Source organism: Brassica napus, chromosome C6 (genome assembly GCF_020379485.1).
Source record: "Brassica napus cultivar Da-Ae chromosome C6, Da-Ae, whole genome shotgun sequence".
In the NCBI taxonomy this organism is placed as follows: Eukaryota; Viridiplantae; Streptophyta; class Magnoliopsida; order Brassicales; family Brassicaceae; genus Brassica; species Brassica napus.
The window spans coordinates 5,924,576-5,945,824 of record NC_063449.1 but is presented as its reverse complement, the minus strand read 5'-3'; the positions used below and the strand labels follow the sequence as shown (position 1 = coordinate 5,945,824).

At 40.2% G+C, this 21,249-nt stretch overlaps 1 protein-coding gene across 1 annotated transcript; it reads right to left on the bottom strand.

Annotated features, from left to right (window-relative positions):
• Positions 1–6,892: 6,892 nt before the first annotated feature.
• LOC106404357 lies at positions 6,893–8,002 on the bottom strand. Its single transcript, XM_013845077.2, has one exon. It carries the CDS (start codon positions 8,000–8,002, stop codon positions 6,893–6,895), a length of 1,110 nt encoding a protein of 369 aa, XP_013700531.2.
• Between the last annotated feature and the right edge of the window lie 13,247 nt (positions 8,003–21,249).

The window sequence follows — 21,249 nt, the reverse complement described above, 5'->3', positions numbered from 1 at the left end:
TAATATTGTGGAAAATGAACATATTTACCAACCGTTTTCATTAATATCTTTTCAAATTTACAAAAAGAGTCACAACAAAAGGAGTACACATGCAAATCACAAAACATACCACAAACAAAACTATTATAAATCATTCCTCTACACAGACAAGCTTAGACTCCACTTGATATGGAAGAAGACTCTGTCAGAAGACTTCCTGGAAGTCGTCTGGAAGACTTCTTTGAAGTCGTCTGGATAGCGCATTATATTTTAGAAGACTTCCGAGAAGACTTCCCATAGGTCTTCCAAAATCTGATCCAGATCTGAAAAACATGTATATCAAACCCAGATCTAAAAAACCTGCATATCATATCAAAAAACGTTCAAATAGCTTAAACAGAGAAAATAAGTTGAAAATTATATAGACATACTTTTATAGAACACACAAAGTACATATCCAAGTGGAAGATGAGAACCATCTGATTAAAAGCTAACAAAAAGATAGATTAGTGAGAAAGACATGAGACAAAAATAAAAAATTCATATAAAGTTTAGTGTTTTCAAGTCAAAGAGATTAGAGGTGTTTGGAGAGTTTTAGTTTGGGAAAAAAGCATGAACTTTATGCAACATGAGGTTACTAAATGAAGAAAATCATACATAAAAACTTACCAAAACACTCAGATTTATTATGAAAGAGAGATATGGGAGAAGACTCCGCCAGAAGACTCCCTGGAAGTCGTCTGGAAGTCGTCTGGAAGACTTCCTGGAAGTCGTGTGGAAAACTTCCTGGAAGTCGTCTGGCCGTCTTCTAACCCTGAAGTCTTCCAGATCTGAAAACCTTGCATATCCAAATCCAGATCTGAAAAATCTGCATATCAAAAAACGTTCAAAAAGCTTAAAAACAGAGAAAATGAGTAGAAGATTAGATAGATCTACCTTTATAGAACACACAAAAATACATATCTAAAATTAATAAATCTACCTTTAAATGAGTAGAAGATGAGAACCATGTGATGAAAAACCTGCAAAACAAGATAAACTAATGAGAAAGACATGAGACAAAAACAATAAAGTTTGGTGTTTATAAGTTCAAAGAGATTAGAGAGAGGTTGGAGAGTTTTAGAATGAGGAACATACCATTTTGTTGCAGCCATTTGAGAAGAGGAGAGAGAATGTGTAAATTTTTCTTTATATATGGAGACAAAAAATTTCAATAAGGTTAAATATTTTCGATCAGAAGACTTACTAGACGACTTACTTGTAAGTCGCCCAGAAGACTTCAAAATTTTTAGCGGGAAACTAAAATATTTTTAGCGGGAGTTAGAACACTTTCAGAGAAGTCTTCTAATCGCCAGACGACTTACATGTTAGTCGTCTAGACCCTAAACATAACCCCTAAATTAACTAACTAAACACTTCATAAAATCAAATTAAACTTAAAAAGTGTTTACCATACACAGAAATAATCACATAATAATCACATGTAGGTAAAACTTTAATTTTTCAAAAAAAGCATTTAAGCTTTCCAAAATCTAACCCTAAGAATACATACAATACTACAACATATGTTGTCAAACCCTAAACCAAATAATATCATGATTCACTACTTTCACTCATCTATGTTGAAAACAATTCAATTTTTTTATATCTTAATTTATATCACTTAAAACTATTTATAATTACATGATTTTGATTTTTCGCTTATCAAAATATTTTTTACAAAATTTATAAATTATTTTTAAGATCAACTATACCAGACGACTTTCGTGGACGTTGTCTAGAAGACTTAACAGAATCTCAGAAGACTTAGCGGGGTTATATTCGTAAACATGAGTTCTGTCTTTTTGTTTGTTCACAAAGGGTTGGCTGTAATTTCTCAAGACTTTTGGGTTACTTTTGCATTTGATTCAAGTTTGGGTATACTTTTGCAATCAAAATCAAGTTTTGAGTCATATTTGGTAAATCCCCCTTGATTTTATCCCTCATTCATCTTAGCACACTTCGTGACAAAAAAAAAACTTTGTTTGCTTTTTTTTTTATAGAAAAAACATTGTTTGCTTTTTTTTTTGAAACACATTTAAATTGATGAAAGAAAGTTAGTTGGGAGCATTAATAGCATCCACAATCAAAACATTGTCTAACGCATTTAAGGCCATCTTGGCTAAGCTATCAGCAGCCATGTTCTTTTCTCGGGGAATCCAGAGAAATGTGACTGAACGGAAATCAGATGCAAAAGCTAAAATATCCGACACAATGCTATGAAGCTCTGTAACCACCGTCCTCGAGTTAACACACTGGATAAGCTGCGCCGAATCCGACTCCAGTCTGATGTCTTGTAGATCACTCCGGCGGCATGATTGTATGGCTTCTCTCATCGCAAGTCCTTCCGCTAGCAGCGGAGAAGGTATGAACTCTGCACGCTTCTTGTACTCATGACCACTCTCAGACAGTATCGTCCAGCCTAACCCTGCTAAGTTTGAAGAGGCCATCCACGCAGCATCTGAGCGCACCGCCGTTACGCTGGTTTCTCCTTGCGCCATCTGTTTGTTGATCCGAGCGCTTGGGCGAGTTGGATCAGCCTTACTGTCCGAGCACCATTCGCGGGCGAGCTTAATAGCGGTGGAGAGAGTTTCCTTAGGGGAGATGAAGACTACTTCAAACACAAACCGGTTTCTAGATTTCCAAATTGACCACAGGATCCAAGGAAATAACACTCCAGAAGTAACACCAGAAGGAGGTAAGCATTTTTGTGCACAGATTGAAGGCCAACTTGACATTAAATCTATTATTCCTTTGTATTCCATTTCAGTAGTGAAGGGTGCTAGCTGCCACACCTCCTGTGCGTACTGACAGTGGAAGAGAAGATGAAGAATAGATTCATTGTGCTCGCACCTCTTACACTTTGGATCAACGTCTAGGTGTCTCTCTTGCAGGTGCTCTCCCACAGGTATTGCTCTCTTTAGAAGCTTCCATGCAAAATGTTTAACTTTTGGGGCGCAGTCAAGGTTCCAAACGTTCTTCTTCCAATCGAAGTCTGCATCCTGCGGGTTTCCATTTTCCAGTTCAACGGACACTGCATAATATCCTAACTTTGCAGTGTAAATTCCATCTTTAGTCCCTAGCCAGACGAGTTTGTCGGGAGTCCCCGTTATGCTGAGAGTGATGCTGCGAATCTTAGTTTCATACTCAGGTAGAACGAGGCGAATGCGGTCAACATCCCACTCACTCGTCCCTGGTAGTAACAAGTCTGAGACTGAAAGTGTGGCGCTGGCTTCCATTGGTGGTCCCATTGGTCTCTCTTGTTTGCTGAGACTTAGCCATGGGTCATCCCAGACGTTGATAGATTGGCCGTCCCCCACAATCCAGCCCAAGTTTTTCATAAGAAGCTCCCGTCCAGCAAGAATGCTCCTCAAGCCGTGGGAGATGGAGGATGATGTTCCCGCCATCAAGAAATCGCTGTCAGGGTAGTATTTCCCTTTCAATATTTTGGCGAGGAGGCATGAGGGGTTGTTAAGAAGTCTTCAGCCAGTCTTTGCCAAAAGAGAATCATTGTACTGCTGAAAGTCCTTCATACCCAGCCCGCCTATCGCTTTGGGTTTCGCCATACGGTCCAAAGAAACCCATGCCATCTTCTTGGTTTCACTATTACTATCCCACCAGAATCGGGTGACAACGGATTGAATCCGTTTACAGAGAGAAACCAGTAGCTTAAAATAGGACATAGGGTAGGAAGGAACAGCTGAGAGGACACTTTGTAACATAACAAGTTTCCCAGCGGAGGATAGAAACTTTGTAGACCACCCGCGAGCTTTTTGATGAATGCGGTCAATTATGGAGGAAAATATGTCCCGTTTCTTACGTCAGAATTGTTCCGGGAGCCCAAGATATTTTCCCACTCCACCCTCCTTGTGGATTTGCAGCGCCTCTTTGATAGGATTCTTGATGGCATTCGGTGCTCGCTTGGAGAATGTTATCGCTGATTTCTCCTTGTTGATGGCTTGGCCAGATGCCTCTTCATAGCTGTGTAGAATGTTCACCAGTGCTTCACAGTTTTCCTCGTTAGCATTGAGGAAGAACATTGTATCATCCGCAAAAAGAAGATGATTAATACTTGGACAGCCTCGAGAGACTTGAATACCTTGTATTAACCCTTCTTCTTGGGCTCGATTACATAATCCCGAGAGAACCTCACTATACATAATAAATATGTAGGGAGAAAGAGGATCGCCTTGATGGATTCCTCTACTCGGTACTACCTTCCCTCTAGGCAAGCCGTTAATGAGGAAGGAGTATGTAACCGACGAGATACACTGTAGGATCAAATTGATGAGGCTGCGGTGGAATCCCAACCGAGCAAGCACTAGCGCGATGAACTCCCACTCAAGACGATCATACGCCTTGCTCATATCCGTCTTCACGGCCATGGCAACTCGCTGTTCCGCCTGAGATGTCTTGAGATAATGGATGACTTCATGAGTAATGAGAACGTTATCCCCAATCGCACGACCAGGAACAAAGGCCGACTGATTCTCGAAAATCAGCTTCCCCATCATCGGTTGGAGTCTTCTCGTGATGATCTTGGAGTAGATTTTGTAGTACACATTGCACAAGGCGATAGGCCGGTAATCAGAGACTTTCTGCGGGTTGGAGATTTTTGGAATGAGACGGATGTGAGTGTGATTTATTCCTTCTGGTAGGGGCGCGCCCTCAAAAAAACCCTGAACCTCCCTGACGATGTCAGGCCCTAGTGTGTCCCAATGGGTGTGGAAGAACCCAGCTGAGAAGCCATCCGGCCCGGGTGCTTTGTCGGCATGGATAGAGAGAGCTGCTTCCCTGATCTCCAGTTCAGTGGGCTTACAGGTTAGAAGGGAGTTACCATCAGCCGTCACAATGGGCTGTAGAGCCCGCATCACTGTCTGAGCCCTTTCGCCCGGGCTGGAGGTGAAGAGTTTGTCAAAGTATGCGCCTATAACCTCAAAGATTTCTTCCTCTTTGACCACCCTCTTGCCGTCAGCATCTTCAAGGACCGAGAAGGCGTTGGCCCGCTTCCTGGATTTGGTAATGGCATGGAAGTATCCAGTATTACGGTCGCCAAGTTTTAGCCAGAGGAGTCGGCTGCGCTGTCTCCAGTAGTCTTCCTCAGCAAGGTATGCTGCAGTAAGCTGTTTATTAATATCCTGGATTTTTACAGTATCCTCAATCGGCTCTGACAGCGCCTCATTGAGTTCCAGCTTCTTCTTCTCGATCCCCAGCTTGCTGTTTCTCTGTTTAGTCCGGTTCCATAGCGAAATAGCACCTCTAGTGTGTGCCAGTTTTTCTGAGACCGAGGCCTCAGAGCAATCAGTTAGCGCCGCAGTAATGATCGATTTTGCTTCTTCGTTTTTGCATGATCTCCTGTCATAGCGAAACATTCCTCGTTTGCGTCTTCCGCCTTTATCGAAGAAGGAGATTAAAGGTTTATGGTCTGAACCCTCGAATCCGAGATATTGGCAGCGAGCAAAGGGAAAGTTATCTGCCCATTTCGTGTTTGATGCCGCCCGGGCCAACCTGCATCTCACTACCCCATTGACTCTATTTCCCCGCCAGGAAAGAGGGTCCCCCGTGTGTTGGAGATCAAAGAGATCTCCTTCAGAGAAGAAGGTGCGGAAGTCTGAGATGGAGCCATCAGGGCGGTCAGTACCGCCATCTTTTTCGTCACTGCATAATATATCATTGAAGTCCCCGGTAATGAACCAGGCTTCATCTCGTGCATTCGAGAGGTCGAGGAGTTGGTCCCAGAGATTTCTCCTCTGAGTTCGGTCTGTATTACCGTAAATAAACGAGGCGTAAAAACGTTTTCCTTCAAACTCAATGACAGTGTCAATTACATTTGGGGACGAGTTTAAAACTTGGAGATTAAGCTCCTGCTTCCAAAATAAGGCGAGTCCCCCGGCTCCGTGTCCAGTAGGGGGAACAAGAAGGTTGCACTCATAGGGTAAATGATCTAGCTTCTTGAGAATAACGTCGTTGAGGTTTTTAGTTTCCAAGAGGAAGAGAATATCCGGATCGAACTTCTTGGATATCTCCCCGAGTCTTCGAACTGTCCGGGGATTCCCCAACTTCTGACAGTTTTAGCTGGCTATGGCTAAGGAACGGGGTTGGATTGGATTAGAAAATCCATCCTACGCCGCATAGCTGGTGACACCAAGTTACAGATGGGGGCATCATCCGAGTTCGAGTTTTCACGCCCCTGCGGAATCCCGCGATTTGATGAGGCTCGTTTAGCTCTGGGAGGCTTTGGAGCATTGGAGGTCTGTCCATCTTTGTCATTACTGGTGCCTAACTTCCGCTTACACTTTGGAGGCTTAGCGTGCAACTTCCTCAATTTCACACTGGCTACCTGCTTAGCTGACGGGCTTGCATTAGCCTTACGGCTCCCTGGAGGTCTTCCTGGCTTCCTTTTTGGGATTGGAGCTGCCTCAATAAGCGGTTGCGAGGAGGGTTCGGTAATCTCATCTAGTAGTGGACCCAGCCTGTCCATAATGGGGAGTCTAGATGAGGAGTCGGGTTTCTGGTTCAGAGGGCCCAATCGGGACGCTAGAGGAACTCGGTCCTGAGATGCCGATTTAGTGGGTGGTGTGGGTGACGGATCAGTTCTCGTCTCTTCAAGCTCCTGGCGCACTTGAAGGATTCTTGCAGCAGAAGCATCGAGCCGTCCCTGGGCTTCAGCTTGTCTAAGCCGTTCTCGCCGGGCAGCACTCTCAGCCGGATCTGTGCTGTTCGTATATTGTAGCATAACGTCATGGACCTCCTTCCTAGTAGACTCGAGAGTCTCTCGCACTGGGGAGTACATGTCTCGATCTCGGGGAATCCCCCTAGAATCAGCAGCATGAGAAGTGTGTCTGCTATTTATAGTTTCTCTTTGGGAAACTCTTCACTGTGATTCTCTTCTCTCATCCTTCCAAGGACGAGGTGATGTTGATGAAGCTGACTGGGAATCCCCACTAGCAGTCCTCTGATCTCTACGAGGAGGAGACTTGTAGCGCTTCAAAAGGTGACCATCTCGAGGTTGGCGAGAGTAATTCTCTTCTTCGTTGACTACAGAAGTTCCGGAGCGTCTAGGCTGCTCCTGGCGATAATGGGAATGGTGCTGGGAGTGGAGAGGCATATCGCGTGGAGGATCTCTAGAGTAAGAGCGCCGAGTTTGGTGGTCTGGAGCCCTCCTAGAGTAGGGGTTGAATCGGGCCTCTCTTCTTGGTGAATGTCGAGTAGGCCCTCCAGGCCTATTGATGCTTCTAGGTGGGGGATCCTTGTTAGTAACAGAAGCCTTGCTTCTCAGAGCGTCCTCCTGCGCTGCTACCATAGCTTTCTTTTCATGTTTTGCCTCCAGACAATCCCTGACTTCGTGGTCAAGTCTTCCACATTTTAAACAATGTCTCTCCAGTTTTTCATAGAGGAGAGTAGCCACAATTTTGTCGCCACTAGGGTATTCAATCACTGAGGATTTAAGCAAAGGTAGTCTCCCATTAACATGAACTCTCATGCGAAAAACCTGATCAGTAATATCTGAGGTCTCAAAAGTACCCAAATCCTCTCCTATGCTTCGAGCAATCGCATCAAACCAAAGATGTATCGGGAATCCTTGAATTCTGACCCAAAAAGGAATCATAGATGGGAAGCTAGGAGAGATTGTGGGTTCCCATCGTTGTAGAATGATCATCCAACGTGCATAGTGGTAAGGCCGCTTATCAAGAACTGTAAGCAGGTCGGATTCAAGTTCAAACTGGAACTGGAACATCCCCATGCCCAAATCCGATCCAACAGGGGGAATATCCGCTTTCCAGTGATCTGTAAAGAATGGAATTAGAGCCCAGACCTTCTGGACCGAAGGGTTGGTCACACGACCAATTAGTGTGAGGGAGTGCTTTTGAGTGTTGATTGGTGCGTCGGGTTCAGCGACACGGACTCTTCCAGTTCGAGGAGCAGGGATATGCTCAAGGGCTATGGCTTTCCCTTTCTCCGATGAGGACAGTCGACGATGCATTCTAAAAGAAGATTAGCCAAACGATTTTCCTTCACGAGGAGAGAGTTGTAAGAACAGAGCGGTCTGACTCCAGACAAAACGAAGAACACCTTCCTACTTATCCAACGGTCACTAGCAGCAATTGTATCCATTCACCGTAGAGAGTTACAGGGATTGTCGCCATGGTCTGTTGCGGTGGCTTCCGGCGGGAAGGAGCGGTGAAGGCGGACCCTCCGACCCGGGTCGGGGGAGAACCCGGAGGATAAGAGACCAGACCGTGCGAAGAACCGATGGATTATTTCAAAAAAAGGGAACAATTTGAAAAGATTATCCTTTTAGCAGTAGATCTATACTCAAACAGGAAAGTAGCCCGCGGGTAAAAGGAATAAGCAGAAAGTGGGAGACCTTTCTTGGAACTCGTGCCTGAGAGAGAATTGGCTGCGATTTAGGGACCTAGTTTCTCTCTTTATTCAAACATTGTTTGCTTGGACATTATAATTTAGTTACTTTATATAATAAATTAAATTGTTCATAAAAAGAACAGAACCATTTTAAAATGTCATATATGGTAGTCGTGATGGTGTGTGGGGTGTTCTAAGGGAATGAGATTGGAACTCACTCTCAAACACTTATCGAGTACTCGGATATGTTATGCTTGCCAAATAAGAAAGTTACTTACCTAACTTTGTGGCTTAGAGAGTTAGAGAGGTGGCTCTTGAACAAGACATATCTCATTCAGTGAGTTCTTTTCTCATCTCCCTTGAAAGAATTATTATAAGATAACCATTTTATAATCTTATACATGAGATGTTTTGTTTTTCCGATTTGTCCCGTAATTTATCATTAATACAAGAGTTGGTAGCCAAACTATAAGTATTACTAACCTTGGCAGGGTTAGGCAAGGAGGAGAGGGTCAGCCGAACCTCATGACTTTTGAAAATTTTGTTTACATGCTAGAGTTTGTTAATGTATAATGGAAGATTTGGTTAACTCATGTTTAACGGACCCTCTTGTTTATGGTGTAAATCTTATTTTTTGCTCATTCTCTTAACATTACTAGATAGTTATATACTCAAGAGAAAAAAATTGTATAACTTCACTACTGATATACATCTATGGTGGTTTCAGTAATCTTTAGGCGTGGCAGGGGCGCAGTGCCGTCCCTATTAATTTGGTGTCTTAAAGCAAATTAACATAACGTGGCCTTAGAAATATTAGTATCAAATAATTATATATCAGAATGATTTTTTTTTTTTGTAACTGAATAGTATTAGAGCTATATATTATGTAATATTTAAAATATGTTTTCAACGATGAATCAATATTTAGCAAGATAATAATATTTTAATTTAAATATAGTAGGAAAAATATAATTATGGCAGTTAAAGTTATAAAGCTATACTAATTTAAGCAGTAGTATAATAAAACAAGATTAAGAATTTAATTTAAAATAAATGAAACATATGATATATAAAATTATTAAGGAATGAAAATAATCTAAGAGAGTCATACTGTTTTTTTTTGTCAACAGCATAATAATTTTGTTAAGCAATCCCCTAGATTATATTTGCGAAGTGATTTTGCCACATGTTCTATCTACAATCAATTTCACAAAACAAATATGACATGTCTACTGAAATTGATGACATGACTTCCGGAAAAATATGACATGGACACTTTCATTTAATGTTGATTTACATTTTTTGCAAACTTATTAGAATATGGTAATAATTCATATATTACATTTAATATTGATATTTATTTTTGGTAATTTTTTTAAAATATGGTAATAGCTCATACATCATCTATAAAATAAATATATTCATATATAACATTTCAAATTTCGAAATATTATTATTTTGTATAATTATATAATTTGTATTACTAAAGCTTTCAAAAATCCCCTAGACTATATTTGCGAAGTGATTTTGCCAAATGTCTTCTCTACAATCAATTTCACAAAAAAAAATATGACATGGCTTCCGGAAAAATACGACATGGACAATTTCATTTAATGTTGATTTATATTTTTGGCAAATTTATTAGAATATGATAATAATTCATATATTACATTTAATATTGATATTTCTTTTTGGTAAACTTTTTTTAAATTTGGTAATAGCTCATACGTCATCTATAAAATAAATATATTCATATATAACATTTTAAATTTCAAAATATTATTATTTTTGTATAATTATACAATTTGTATTAATAAAGCTTTCAAAAATTTATACAATTTTTAAAAAATTTAAATATCTAATCGTAAGATCATTAGTTTTTTATATACCTAAAATTTTTATAAATATTTTTAGGCTAAAATTTTGATAATTATACAATGTTATATTATTTTTATTAGTTTTATACAAATTGATTTAATATATATCAAATATATATTAAATATTAGTAAGAAAATAGTAAAATCTATAATATTTAATAAAATTTATTTTTAAATATAAGTTAGATTTAAAAAAAAATTTACTGCACATGGTTCAGGAAAACACCTAGTATATTATATGACAACTGGCAGAAAAAGTAGTGAAAAGATACGTATGTGTTTTTAAAAAAGTGCATGATAGGAGTTGAACTCTCGTATGTCACGAGTATTATTAGCAAACAATATGAAACCACTACACTAAAAGATCACTAAAGCGTGGCCTCTAAAACTATTTATTTGATTGTGGCCTAAAGCATGTGCTTGATGAGCCTTATGCAAGGGACGGGCCTGCAGGGGCGAAGCCACATGATAGGGAAGGGGTGCACATGCATTCATATTTTTTTTAAAAAAAAGTGTAAATGCTAAGTAATTTTATATGTGCACCCATTAGAATTTATAATTGTGCACCCATTAGAATTTAGATTAAGGGCAAATGGAAAACAAAACAAACTAAATTCCAAAAAAAAGAATAGCTTACCTCACAAAAAATAAAAGAAACTTTTAAAGCTCAATTATAGTTTTCAATTTCTTTTGCTAAAATCATAAATCTCTAACTAATAGTAACTAGTAACTATTAACGTGACATGCAAAAAAATTTAAAAATATATTTTTATTTCCAAAATTTCTTTTAAAAAATATTTTGATTTGTTTCCACTAGGATCTGTAATTATTCGAATGGTATTTGAATTTTACACAAAAGTCCTAAAATTTTAAACAATGACTAATTTGACTTTAGATAATTTTTTTTTTATCGACAAAGAAAAAATAATTTAGTTATTTAATTACATATCTTTTAATTTGTAAACTTTTGAAATTGGTTTTGAATTTACCTGTTACTGGTGCAAGTCATGAAAAAATGTTTTTATGCAATGAAATTAGTGGAAACCACCCTATCCAAACGAATGTGAGATCATTTTAAGTGTATCTCTTTTTGATTTACCAAACAATTGCTTGAAAATATCACAAACTAAGAAGTCATACCTTACTTCAAGCAATGATTAATTTATAATGTATTAATATCAATATTTTATTACATTTATTTTCATATTATATCTTATTTTAATTTTAAATAATATTTTTAAAAATTATTTAATATATTTATTTTAATATTAATAGTGCACACACAGAAAAATTTCCTGGCTTCGCCCCTGATGCGTGGTGGATCTCGCATTGAACATGTCTTGCATCCTTCAAATTAAATGATCTTTAGATGAAATTCTTGATAATGCATCATTACCGTAACTAGTGTAGAATCATCTCCATCAACATACGTGGAGGTGGACTCTATCATGGTTTGATGCTCATTCCATACGTTTGGTCCAGCGTGACACAAAAGTAGACATTCCCTTGAATAACATATCATATAATGATGATGTTGAATAAATAATGTGAGGAACCAATTACTAGATATGGAGAGGGAAACTTTCCATATTTAGAAGTGAATTGTATTTACATCGACGCAACAGAATTGTTCATTTTTGGGTTGCTTAGATATAATTATTGCTTGAATAAAAATTCGCACACCATGGGGGTCCCAAAACAATCACTACCCACTTCTAATATTTTTTTTTCCACCATTTATGTTAATAAAAATAATAATAGCAAAATTATGGTAATTAAAAAGATAATTAATAAATTTACTCAATATTTACTAGAATAATAAAAGAGTAACAAACAATAGCATGTCTGTCAATATAAATTTAGTACATGATTTGGGTGATAATATGGACTTTTAAATCTACATTATAATTATAATGAGCCAGTTTCATCACTCCTGATGCGACACGTCAGCAGGAAAATAGGCTCCACTTTTAAAAAGTGTGAAAATATCAAGTTTGTGGGCTCGAACCCGAGTTACTGTGATATAAACACCAACATTTATACCTCTAAACTAAAGGATACTTTGTACATTGATTACCGAAACTAATATATATTTATGAAGGATTTCTTATAATGGATCCCACACATAACTGTAATGTTTCAATACTCATGTGTAACTTTTTCGAAACTTATTTAGTAAAATCCGCATTCTGCCCCAATAAAACTTATAAGTGGGCTAAATCTCTTTTGTATGTATCTAGGATTTTTATAGTACTTTGTCTCCATCGATAAACCGAAGCGTTACCCTTTTAGCTTATCAAAAAAAATTCTGAAACTTTTCATCTTCACCTCTCTATATCTCCAACGATCAGTTATGGTACCGTTTCACCTCTGAAACGATCCGTCTCAGTATATGTAATTCCTCAAACAAACCTTGAGACTCATATCTCTTATTAAATTACTCCTAAATTGAACTGTCGCAGCTTTTAGCCAACATTCGAAGATGTCAGCCTCCAGTGTTGTTGTTGCTTAATCGGTCGTTGTCCCCGCCACCTTTCTCCGCCTAGAACATAGTACCCAGGAAAAGGTATTGACAATTTGACTTTCTATGGAATACTATATACCATATTTGTTTAATCAATATTCAAGCTATCTGTTTTAATACTTTAAGCGTATGTTTCTCTGGACAGAATTTTGAGATCCACGGTTCTATCCCAGTTCGTGTGAATCACTACCATCCATCGCTACAATAGGTGATGTTAGGAGTTTTCAAGGCTCCTAAGAAAAATGTTGTAGTATAAATGATTGTCGAACCAATTCCAAGGGATTTCAAGCACTGAGAATGCAAGTACTCACTTAATCTAAGTGCAACCGATGATTTTAAAGGTTTTCTAAACTAATGATTATTACTAATGCAGTTTCAGAATAATAAAAACGGTAAATGCGTTGACTTTCTTAACTAAGGAAATGAAAACTCATGGGCATAGGAATTAGACCTTGGGTGATCAAGTTTCAAACTAAGGATGACAAACGAACAATCAAACTATCAACCTTAAGCTTAGACACGATTCCAAACAAACTCTATGTCTAGATGAATGTTCATTTACTAACACATTTCAAACAACAAATGTCTTCGGTTGAATAATATGGAAGCAATCATTACTAACAGGTCTAGGGCTATCTTAGCATTTCTAACAACAAATGTCTTTGGCAAAATATGCTAAAAAGTTAGAAGAGTTGTTTCAGGCATTTCATCGAACACCTTTTGGGTGAGAAATGCCTAAAGATCAACTTTTGAGAAGCTAACTCAGAAGATGCATTATGAATACTCTACTAGCAAGGTTTTGGAATGATCTAGTCTAAAGCATCCTAGCTCTAACCTAATCACTCTTAATCTTCCTAACCCATGAATTCAAATGGTGATTACTCACTACTCTTCATGATTCCTTTTAAACCCATTTTGGATTTCAGATTAATCATATAGAGGGATACAACAACGAATTGGAAAACACAGAATTGCAATAACTAGATGAACAAAGATGATACAAGAGATGAAATTTCCAAAGGTTTTTCTTAGAACAAAAGATAATCTATCTGGTGGCTGCCAAAAGTACTTAAAACATAGGTTTTCAGAAGTAAAAACGTGCATAATGAAATGACCAAAAGGCCCTTGAGTAGAAATGAATTCGAGCAAACAGAAGGCACGCAGCGACCTCCAGTAGTCGCTTCGGGAGGTCGCTCCAGGCTTCGGGAGTGATCTGGAGGGGTCGCTGCGAGACGTCGCTCTGGGTCGCTCTTCGCGAGCGACCTCGCTGTGTCGCTCCGGTCACGTCGCTCCGGGTGATGGAGACGCGAGCGACCTCGCTGTGTCGCTCCGGTTACGTCGCTCCGGGTGATGGAGACGCGAGCGACCTCGCTGTGTCGCTCCGGTCAAGTCGCTCTGAAAGGGTGTCACAGCGACTTCACGGTGTCGCTCCGGTGAGGTCGCTCCCATGCATTGCTCGTCCAATGATCACCTTTATCACCTTTTTTGAGCTCCAAATGCACCCAAATGTCTCCAAGAACTCCATATGGTACTCCAATACCTGATAAGGACTCATGTATGCAAAATGCAACCTAAACATGGCTAAATCCTAGTCTATATGATCAAAATGCACATGGGTGAATGGATAAGACAATGGAAATATGCAAGATATCAACTCCCCCAAACTTGTTCTTTTACTTGTCCACAAGTGAACTTTCTAGAACTCATAGGGAGAGAGATTTGAAGGTGGGAGCTCATAGCCAAAAGAAACACAACTAGCACTCGATTCAACATATAATCTAACATGAGCACACTCTCTTATTACACTCTAGCTTCTCTAGGCCTATCTCAACTCTTTTTGCCCTTATACTCATCATCAAGCATCCACACATTCAAATCAATCAACTCTCACATTCATTAAGCATAAAACATCAAGTGAATTCTTGCAAATGGTCAATTGGTCCAAATCATTTGGTTGAGTAAGGGAAGGCTTTTATTCAAGTGGGTCAAGAGGTTCAAAATCCATGATCTTTTAAAGTAGTTTACTCTCAAAACAAGTAGCCTTGACATTGCATATAATATATCTAAGAAAGGGACCAACTCATGCATACAATGCTCAATCTCCATTGTTCTACCCATTTCCCAAACATACAAGTTACACAATCACTTCATAACGTCAAACCCAACTCCCATCTCTCACCAAAAGATCCCAAGAACACTTTGCACATAAAACTCTTTTTCTTTGAAATCTATAAAGGATTTTCTTAACTTCTAAACAAATCTTAGCTCTAAACAACTTTGCTAGCCCCTTTTTCTTTATTTTTTTTATTTTTTTATTCTTTTCTTCCTTTTTCTTTCTTTTTTTTTTTTTTTTTTTTTTTGTTTGGGGGCCAAGACTTTTCACAAATCGAGCTAGAAGTTTCTCTACTTATCCCATAAAGACTAGTCAATTAAACACAAGAGTTCACTCTTTTCCTTAAACTTTCTCATACTCCCAAATCAAACATCACAACACTCACCCCCATCCTATGGCTAGACAATAATGTGCCTAATCTAGCAAGAATGAAGATCAAGCATTGTCGTTCCCGATACTCTCAACATTATGTGCATGTAAGACTTTCCGAAAAAGGCCTCACTCATCAATCATTGAAGGCTTAAACAGAGGAAGGGATTTTGGGGAGAGGTCTACCACTAGAGGTTGTAAAAAAGATTGGCATAAAGGATGTGACAACTCAAGTGTGTATATCCATAATTCAGTACACAAGGGACCATGAGCAAGATGCATTAAGTTCGTTCAGTTCAAATAAGGTTGTAGTTGGCTTCAAAGACTGAGTTTCAGCAATCAACAAGTTTCAGGAAGAGTTTTCAAGGCTCGAAGCATACAAGTCCTTTTGAGAGGTGCATAAGCTACTCAGGTGTAAAGTAGTGTTCTTTACAAGGCATTTAAAATCATTGCTCCCAGCAAGTGAATGCAACCTATATGCTCTAGACTCACCTAGAAATGCAAATGATGCAAACTAAATGATTTTTTTTTTATATGCAAATAGATATGCAATGCAAGACTCATGAAACAACATCAAAGCAAACATGATCAAATACTTGGTACCTTCTCCAAACTGAAATGACACAGTCTCTGTGTTGTCAAGGAGAGGGAGATACCCAAAAAGAGAAAACTAATATGCAAAAACGAAATGGTATATACAAGTGAAAGTAGAGAAATACCTTCAAGGATAGTAAGTGGGGGCAGATACCCCAGCATCATCGTCGTCCGGTGGGAACATGGTGTAGTAACCTCCATGTCATGAGCTGTGGTCTCCATACCATTGTTGGCTCTGAACTTCTTCAATCTCAGCTTCACTTTCTGAAGAGGCTAGGGATGGAGACTTGTTTCCAGAGGCGGAAGGCTGAGTGGGTGGGTTCCTCCGTTGTCGCTGGAGCTGTCTATCAGTGAGTGGGAAACCAAGATCAGTGGGATGAGGTGGGGGCTGGGTGACTGATGTGTTCGCGAAGGCGAAGTCCGCTGAGCTACATCCAGCTATTCCTCCTCTGGTCAAGACATCGGCCACCTTCTTCATGAACTTGGCTGATGTCTTTGATTGCTTCTTCACCATCTTGCTCAGCGCCTTGCACTTGTCCTTCAGCTTTTCGATTGTTCTGTCTTGTGCCTTGTTCCATCGCTGAAGTCGGCTAATGTGGTCATGAGCATCACGAAGCGCACCAGGGGGGAGGACTCCATCATTTGGCTTGAAGTAGTAGCGTGGAGGTCCATAGATGGGTACAGATTCTTCCCTAGGAGGTCCTGTGAAGTTGTGTCTCGTCAGAACACTCCTTTTCCTTGGTGCAGCAATGGGACCGAGAGACCCGTGTTCTCCAAGAAAGTCTTCTTGGGATAAGTTGAAGCTGATAGCTCCAGGTCTCTCTAAGCTCGTCAGTCTCTGGTTTGGAAGAACCACTTCGACCGGCTTGCCCTGCAAGTAGTAGTGGTAGACGTAGTCCTTCCCATATATCTCACTGAAATAGGTGGCAATCTTCAAGTAAGTGCCATCGATGAACTTAGGCCCTGCTGCGTCCTTTCCCAAAGGAACATTCAGAAATTGGAGCAGTGGCGTGATCATCCCGCCTATCCCAACCTTTGGTTGCGAATCAGTTGTGTACCATGCCCAGTCTCTGTAGTGCTCGAGATGATTCACGAAGAAACTGACCATCCCGAAGGAAGCATAGATATCGTTGCTTGGAAGGGGCAACGTTCCAGGTGGGGTATAGGGGCGGATAGCCGGGCAGAATAGTTGCATGTCTTCCGCGGTGACACTACCAGCTTGCTTCCGTGGGTAGAATGCATGGACGAGCATCCTATGGAGGTAGCGTATAGATGGGTGCCGGATATGTGAGTTCTTGTCATCCCCAGTAGAGTGTTTGTTTCCAGTGATTAACTTCCAAAGCTGAGTGGGGAGGTTTTCACACTTGGGAAGGGAGTAGTCTGCCAAGTCTTGGAAACCCATGACTCTCCCAATGTCTTTGAAGTTCATGTTGTACTCTCTCCCATTGACCTTGAACATTATTTTGCCCCATCCTTGCCTCACGTGCGGATCGTCATGGTAAGTGACCTCAAGGGAAGACAATAACTGACAGGAGACATCCCGGTAGGTGGGGTAGGCCATGGTGAGGAGTTTGGGCATCTTCAGGTGCCCCAGCATTGCCTCAATATCAGAATAGAGACCCACCTCCTTCAGCAAATCAAGGTCAGCGAATCTGGCCAGAGTCCAAGTTACCCCATTCAACAAATGGTGATACAGCTCTTCCTCAGATGGCGTTTTCGCCTTGTCTCTATCCTCAGCAACCTCTTTCCCTTTGGACATCTTGGCCCTCTTTGTAGGAGCCTGCTCATCTGCACTTTCATCACCACTCTCCTCATCTGTGGCAACTGCTATACTCTTTCCTGCCCTCTTCTCTTGCTCCTTTGCCTTCTTTGCAGCCACGGTTTTCTGTCGAGAAGTCTTTTGTGTCCCAGAACCAGCTCGTTCCGAGGCTAAAGCCTTTCCTCTCAGCGAAGACTCTTGACTTTCAGGTTCCTGCCTCTCAACATCCGACTTTCCCTTAGTTTTCTTAACCATTGTACCTGAGAAATACAAAACTTGGAAAGGGATAAGTCGATTGACTTTGCAAATGTAAACTTCAAGAAGGAACGTAAAGAACCACAATTCTCAATCTTTTCATCATGTGAAAATTACAAGACAAGTAAAATTCAATAATCAAAGTAATTCTAGAATGATAGGGTTCTCTAATCAAACCTTTCAACACCTTAACATACTAACTCACCCACTAACACACTCAAATAGGATCAATTTCGAAAAGCCTCAAATCCATGAACCCTAATTTTGCCAATGTTCAAATTAAGCTCAGTTCCACCATCAATTCAACAACCCAACTTGATATATAAGCTTTCCCTATTCTATTTTACTACAATCAAGCAAGAATATGACCAAATTTCGATTTTTAAATTCTAGGGTTCATGGACCTACGAATTTGAAATTAAAAACACAATACCTTGCTTTGGATGGAAGGAAATGGGGAATGGGTGGTGAGGAACAGACTGTTGGGGCGAAAGCTTAGATTTAGAAACAAAAACTAGGAGATTTGGTGTGGGGTTTGTTTTAGAGAGTATGAGAGTTTGTGAGAGGAAGGGAGAGTGAAAGAGATGAGGGTCGTGGGTATGGGTAGTTCTAGGGTCGTCCGGTTAGGTTTAGGGCTGGTTAACTCAAATTAAACCAGACAAAATCGAAGAGGGACTTTCCTGGACCGGCTCGGGAGCGACCTGGAGTGGTCGCTCTGATGGGTCGCTCCGTGTAGCAGTAAACACGAGCGACCTCACGTGGTCGCTGCGTCACGTCGCTCCCAGCGACAGAAAACGCGAGCGACCTCACGTGATCGCTGCGAGATGTCGCTCCGAGAGCGATTCTCGAGCTTCGGAGACAGAAAACGCGAGCGACTTAGACGAGTCGCTCCGATCACGTTGCTCCCAGTGACAAAAAACGCGAGCGACCTCGTGGCGTCGCTGCGGAACCTCACTCCCATGCTCGAGTCCTTGCCTTGACCGGAGCGATGAACCACCTGAACAATACTTCAACACTTTCCCTTTTTTTTTATGCAAATATGATGAAAATGAAAATACCAATGCAATATGTACAAGGATACGCATGGGACTTCCTCCCAAGTGAGCTTGTTTTAAGTCTCTAGCTTGACTTTGCCTCCGTTTGAACTAGGCTGGGGTAGGATCAGACAGTGGAGTTGAAACTCCATCTTCCTCAGGTGCATCAGCCATGTAGAGCTTAGCCCTTTGCCCATTGATTGTGAAGTCTCTTCCATCAGTACTCCACGAAACTATTGCTCCATATGGCTTAACCTCTTTGACCTTGAAAGGGTCGGACCACCTTGACTTAAGCTTTCCTGGAAACAACTTCAGTCTTGAGTTGTAGAGAAGAACTTGATCTCCTTCTTTAAACTCTCTCTTTAGGATATTCTTGTCATGGAAAGATTTAGTCTTCTCCTTGTAGATCCTTGAGTTTTCGAAGGCATCCATTCTTATCTCATCAAGCCCATGTAGCTGAAAAAGCATTTTCTCCTTGGCACTCTTGATGTCAAAGTTCAGCAACTTTACTGCCCAAAGTGCCTTGTACTCAAGCTCCACTGGTAGATGGCAAGCTTTCCCGTCCAATAGGTTGAAAGGTGTGGTCCCCAGAAGTGTCTTGTAAGCTGTCCTGTAAGCCCAAAGCGCATCATCAAGCTTAACTGACCAATCCTTCCTTGTAATCCCCACAATCTTCTCCAGAATGGACTTGATCTCTCTGTTAGAAATCTCAACTTGACCGCTTGTTTAAGGATAGTAAGGAGTTGCAACCTTGTGCTTAACATCGTTCTTCCTGAGAAGTCCCTCAAGTAGTTTGTTGATGAAATGAAACCCTCCATCACTGATTACAACTCTTGGAACTCCGAACCTTGGAAAGTTCATCTCTTGAATCATCTTTGTTTATCTCGTTATTGCAATTCTGTGTTTTCCAATTCGTTGTTGTATCCCTCTATATGATTAATCTGAAATCCAAAATGGGTTTAAGAAGAATCATGAAGAGTAGTGAGTAATCTCCATTTGAATTCATGGGTTAGGAAGATTAAGGGTGATTAGGTTAGAGCTATGATGTTTTAGAGTAGATCATTCTAAAACCTTGCTAGTAGAGTAATCATAATGCATCTTCTGAGTTAGCTTCTCAAAAGTTGATCTTTAGGCATTTCTCACCCAAAAGGTGTTCGATGAAATGCCTGAAACAACTCTTCTAAGCTTTTAGCATATTTTGCCAAAGACATTTGTTGTTAGAAATGCTAAAATAGCCTTAGACCTGTTAGTAATGATTGCTTCCATATTATTCAACCGAAGACATTTGTTATTTGAAATGTGTTAGTAAATGAACATTCATCTAGACATAGAGTTTGTTTAGAATCGTGTCTAAGCTTAAGGTTGATAGTTTGATTGTTCGTTTGCCATCCTTAGTTTGAAACTTGATCACCCAAGGTCTAATTCCTATGCCCATGAGTTCTCATTTCCTTAGTTAAGAAAGTCAACTCATTTACCGTTTTTATTATTCTGAAACTGCATTAGTAATAATCATTAGTTTAGAAAACCTTTAAAATCATCGGTTGCACTTAGATTAAGTGAGTACTTGCATTCCCAGTGCTTGAAATCCCTTGGAATTGGTTCAACAATCATTTATACTACAAAATTTGTCTTAGGAGCCTTGAAAACTCCTAACATCAAATTGGCGCCGTTGCCAAATTCTAAGTAGATTTGAACATTGAGATTTAGTCATTTGCTTGAGACTAAGTCATTTTTATTTTCTTTAGTTACTGATTCTCTTTCTTCACCTCCCTTTAATTTACAGGTGTATGAACTTGAGGAGCAGGGGTCCATCAAACCTAGTTCCAAGAGCCGCAGACATCAGAGCTTTAGAGAGAGAGTGTGCTAGAAAGAGAAGAGAAGAAGAGCAACAGTCTCACTTGCAGAGATTGGATACTGATATGGGAGACATACCTCAAAATGATGCCAACAACGTTCCTCAAAACCAACAGCGAGCAGCTCGTCCCATTGGCACTTATGACCGCCCCAACATTCATGGTCATAGATTGGGAATCCGAGCACCAGCTGTAGAAGCCAACAACTTTGAGATCAAATCAGGACTCCTCAACGTGATCGAGAACAACAAGTATCATGGCTTGGCTCTAGAGGACCCATTTGATCACTTGGACAGGTTCGACAGCTACTGTGGTTTGTCAAAAACCAATGGTGTGTCTGAGGATGCCTTAAAGCTGAAGTTATTCCCTTTCTCTCTGGGGGATAAGGCACGACAGTGGGAGAAGTCTCTACCAAGTGACTCAATCACCACTTGGGATGACTGCAAGAAAGCTTTCTTGGAGAAGTTCTTCTCTACTTCAAGAACTGCT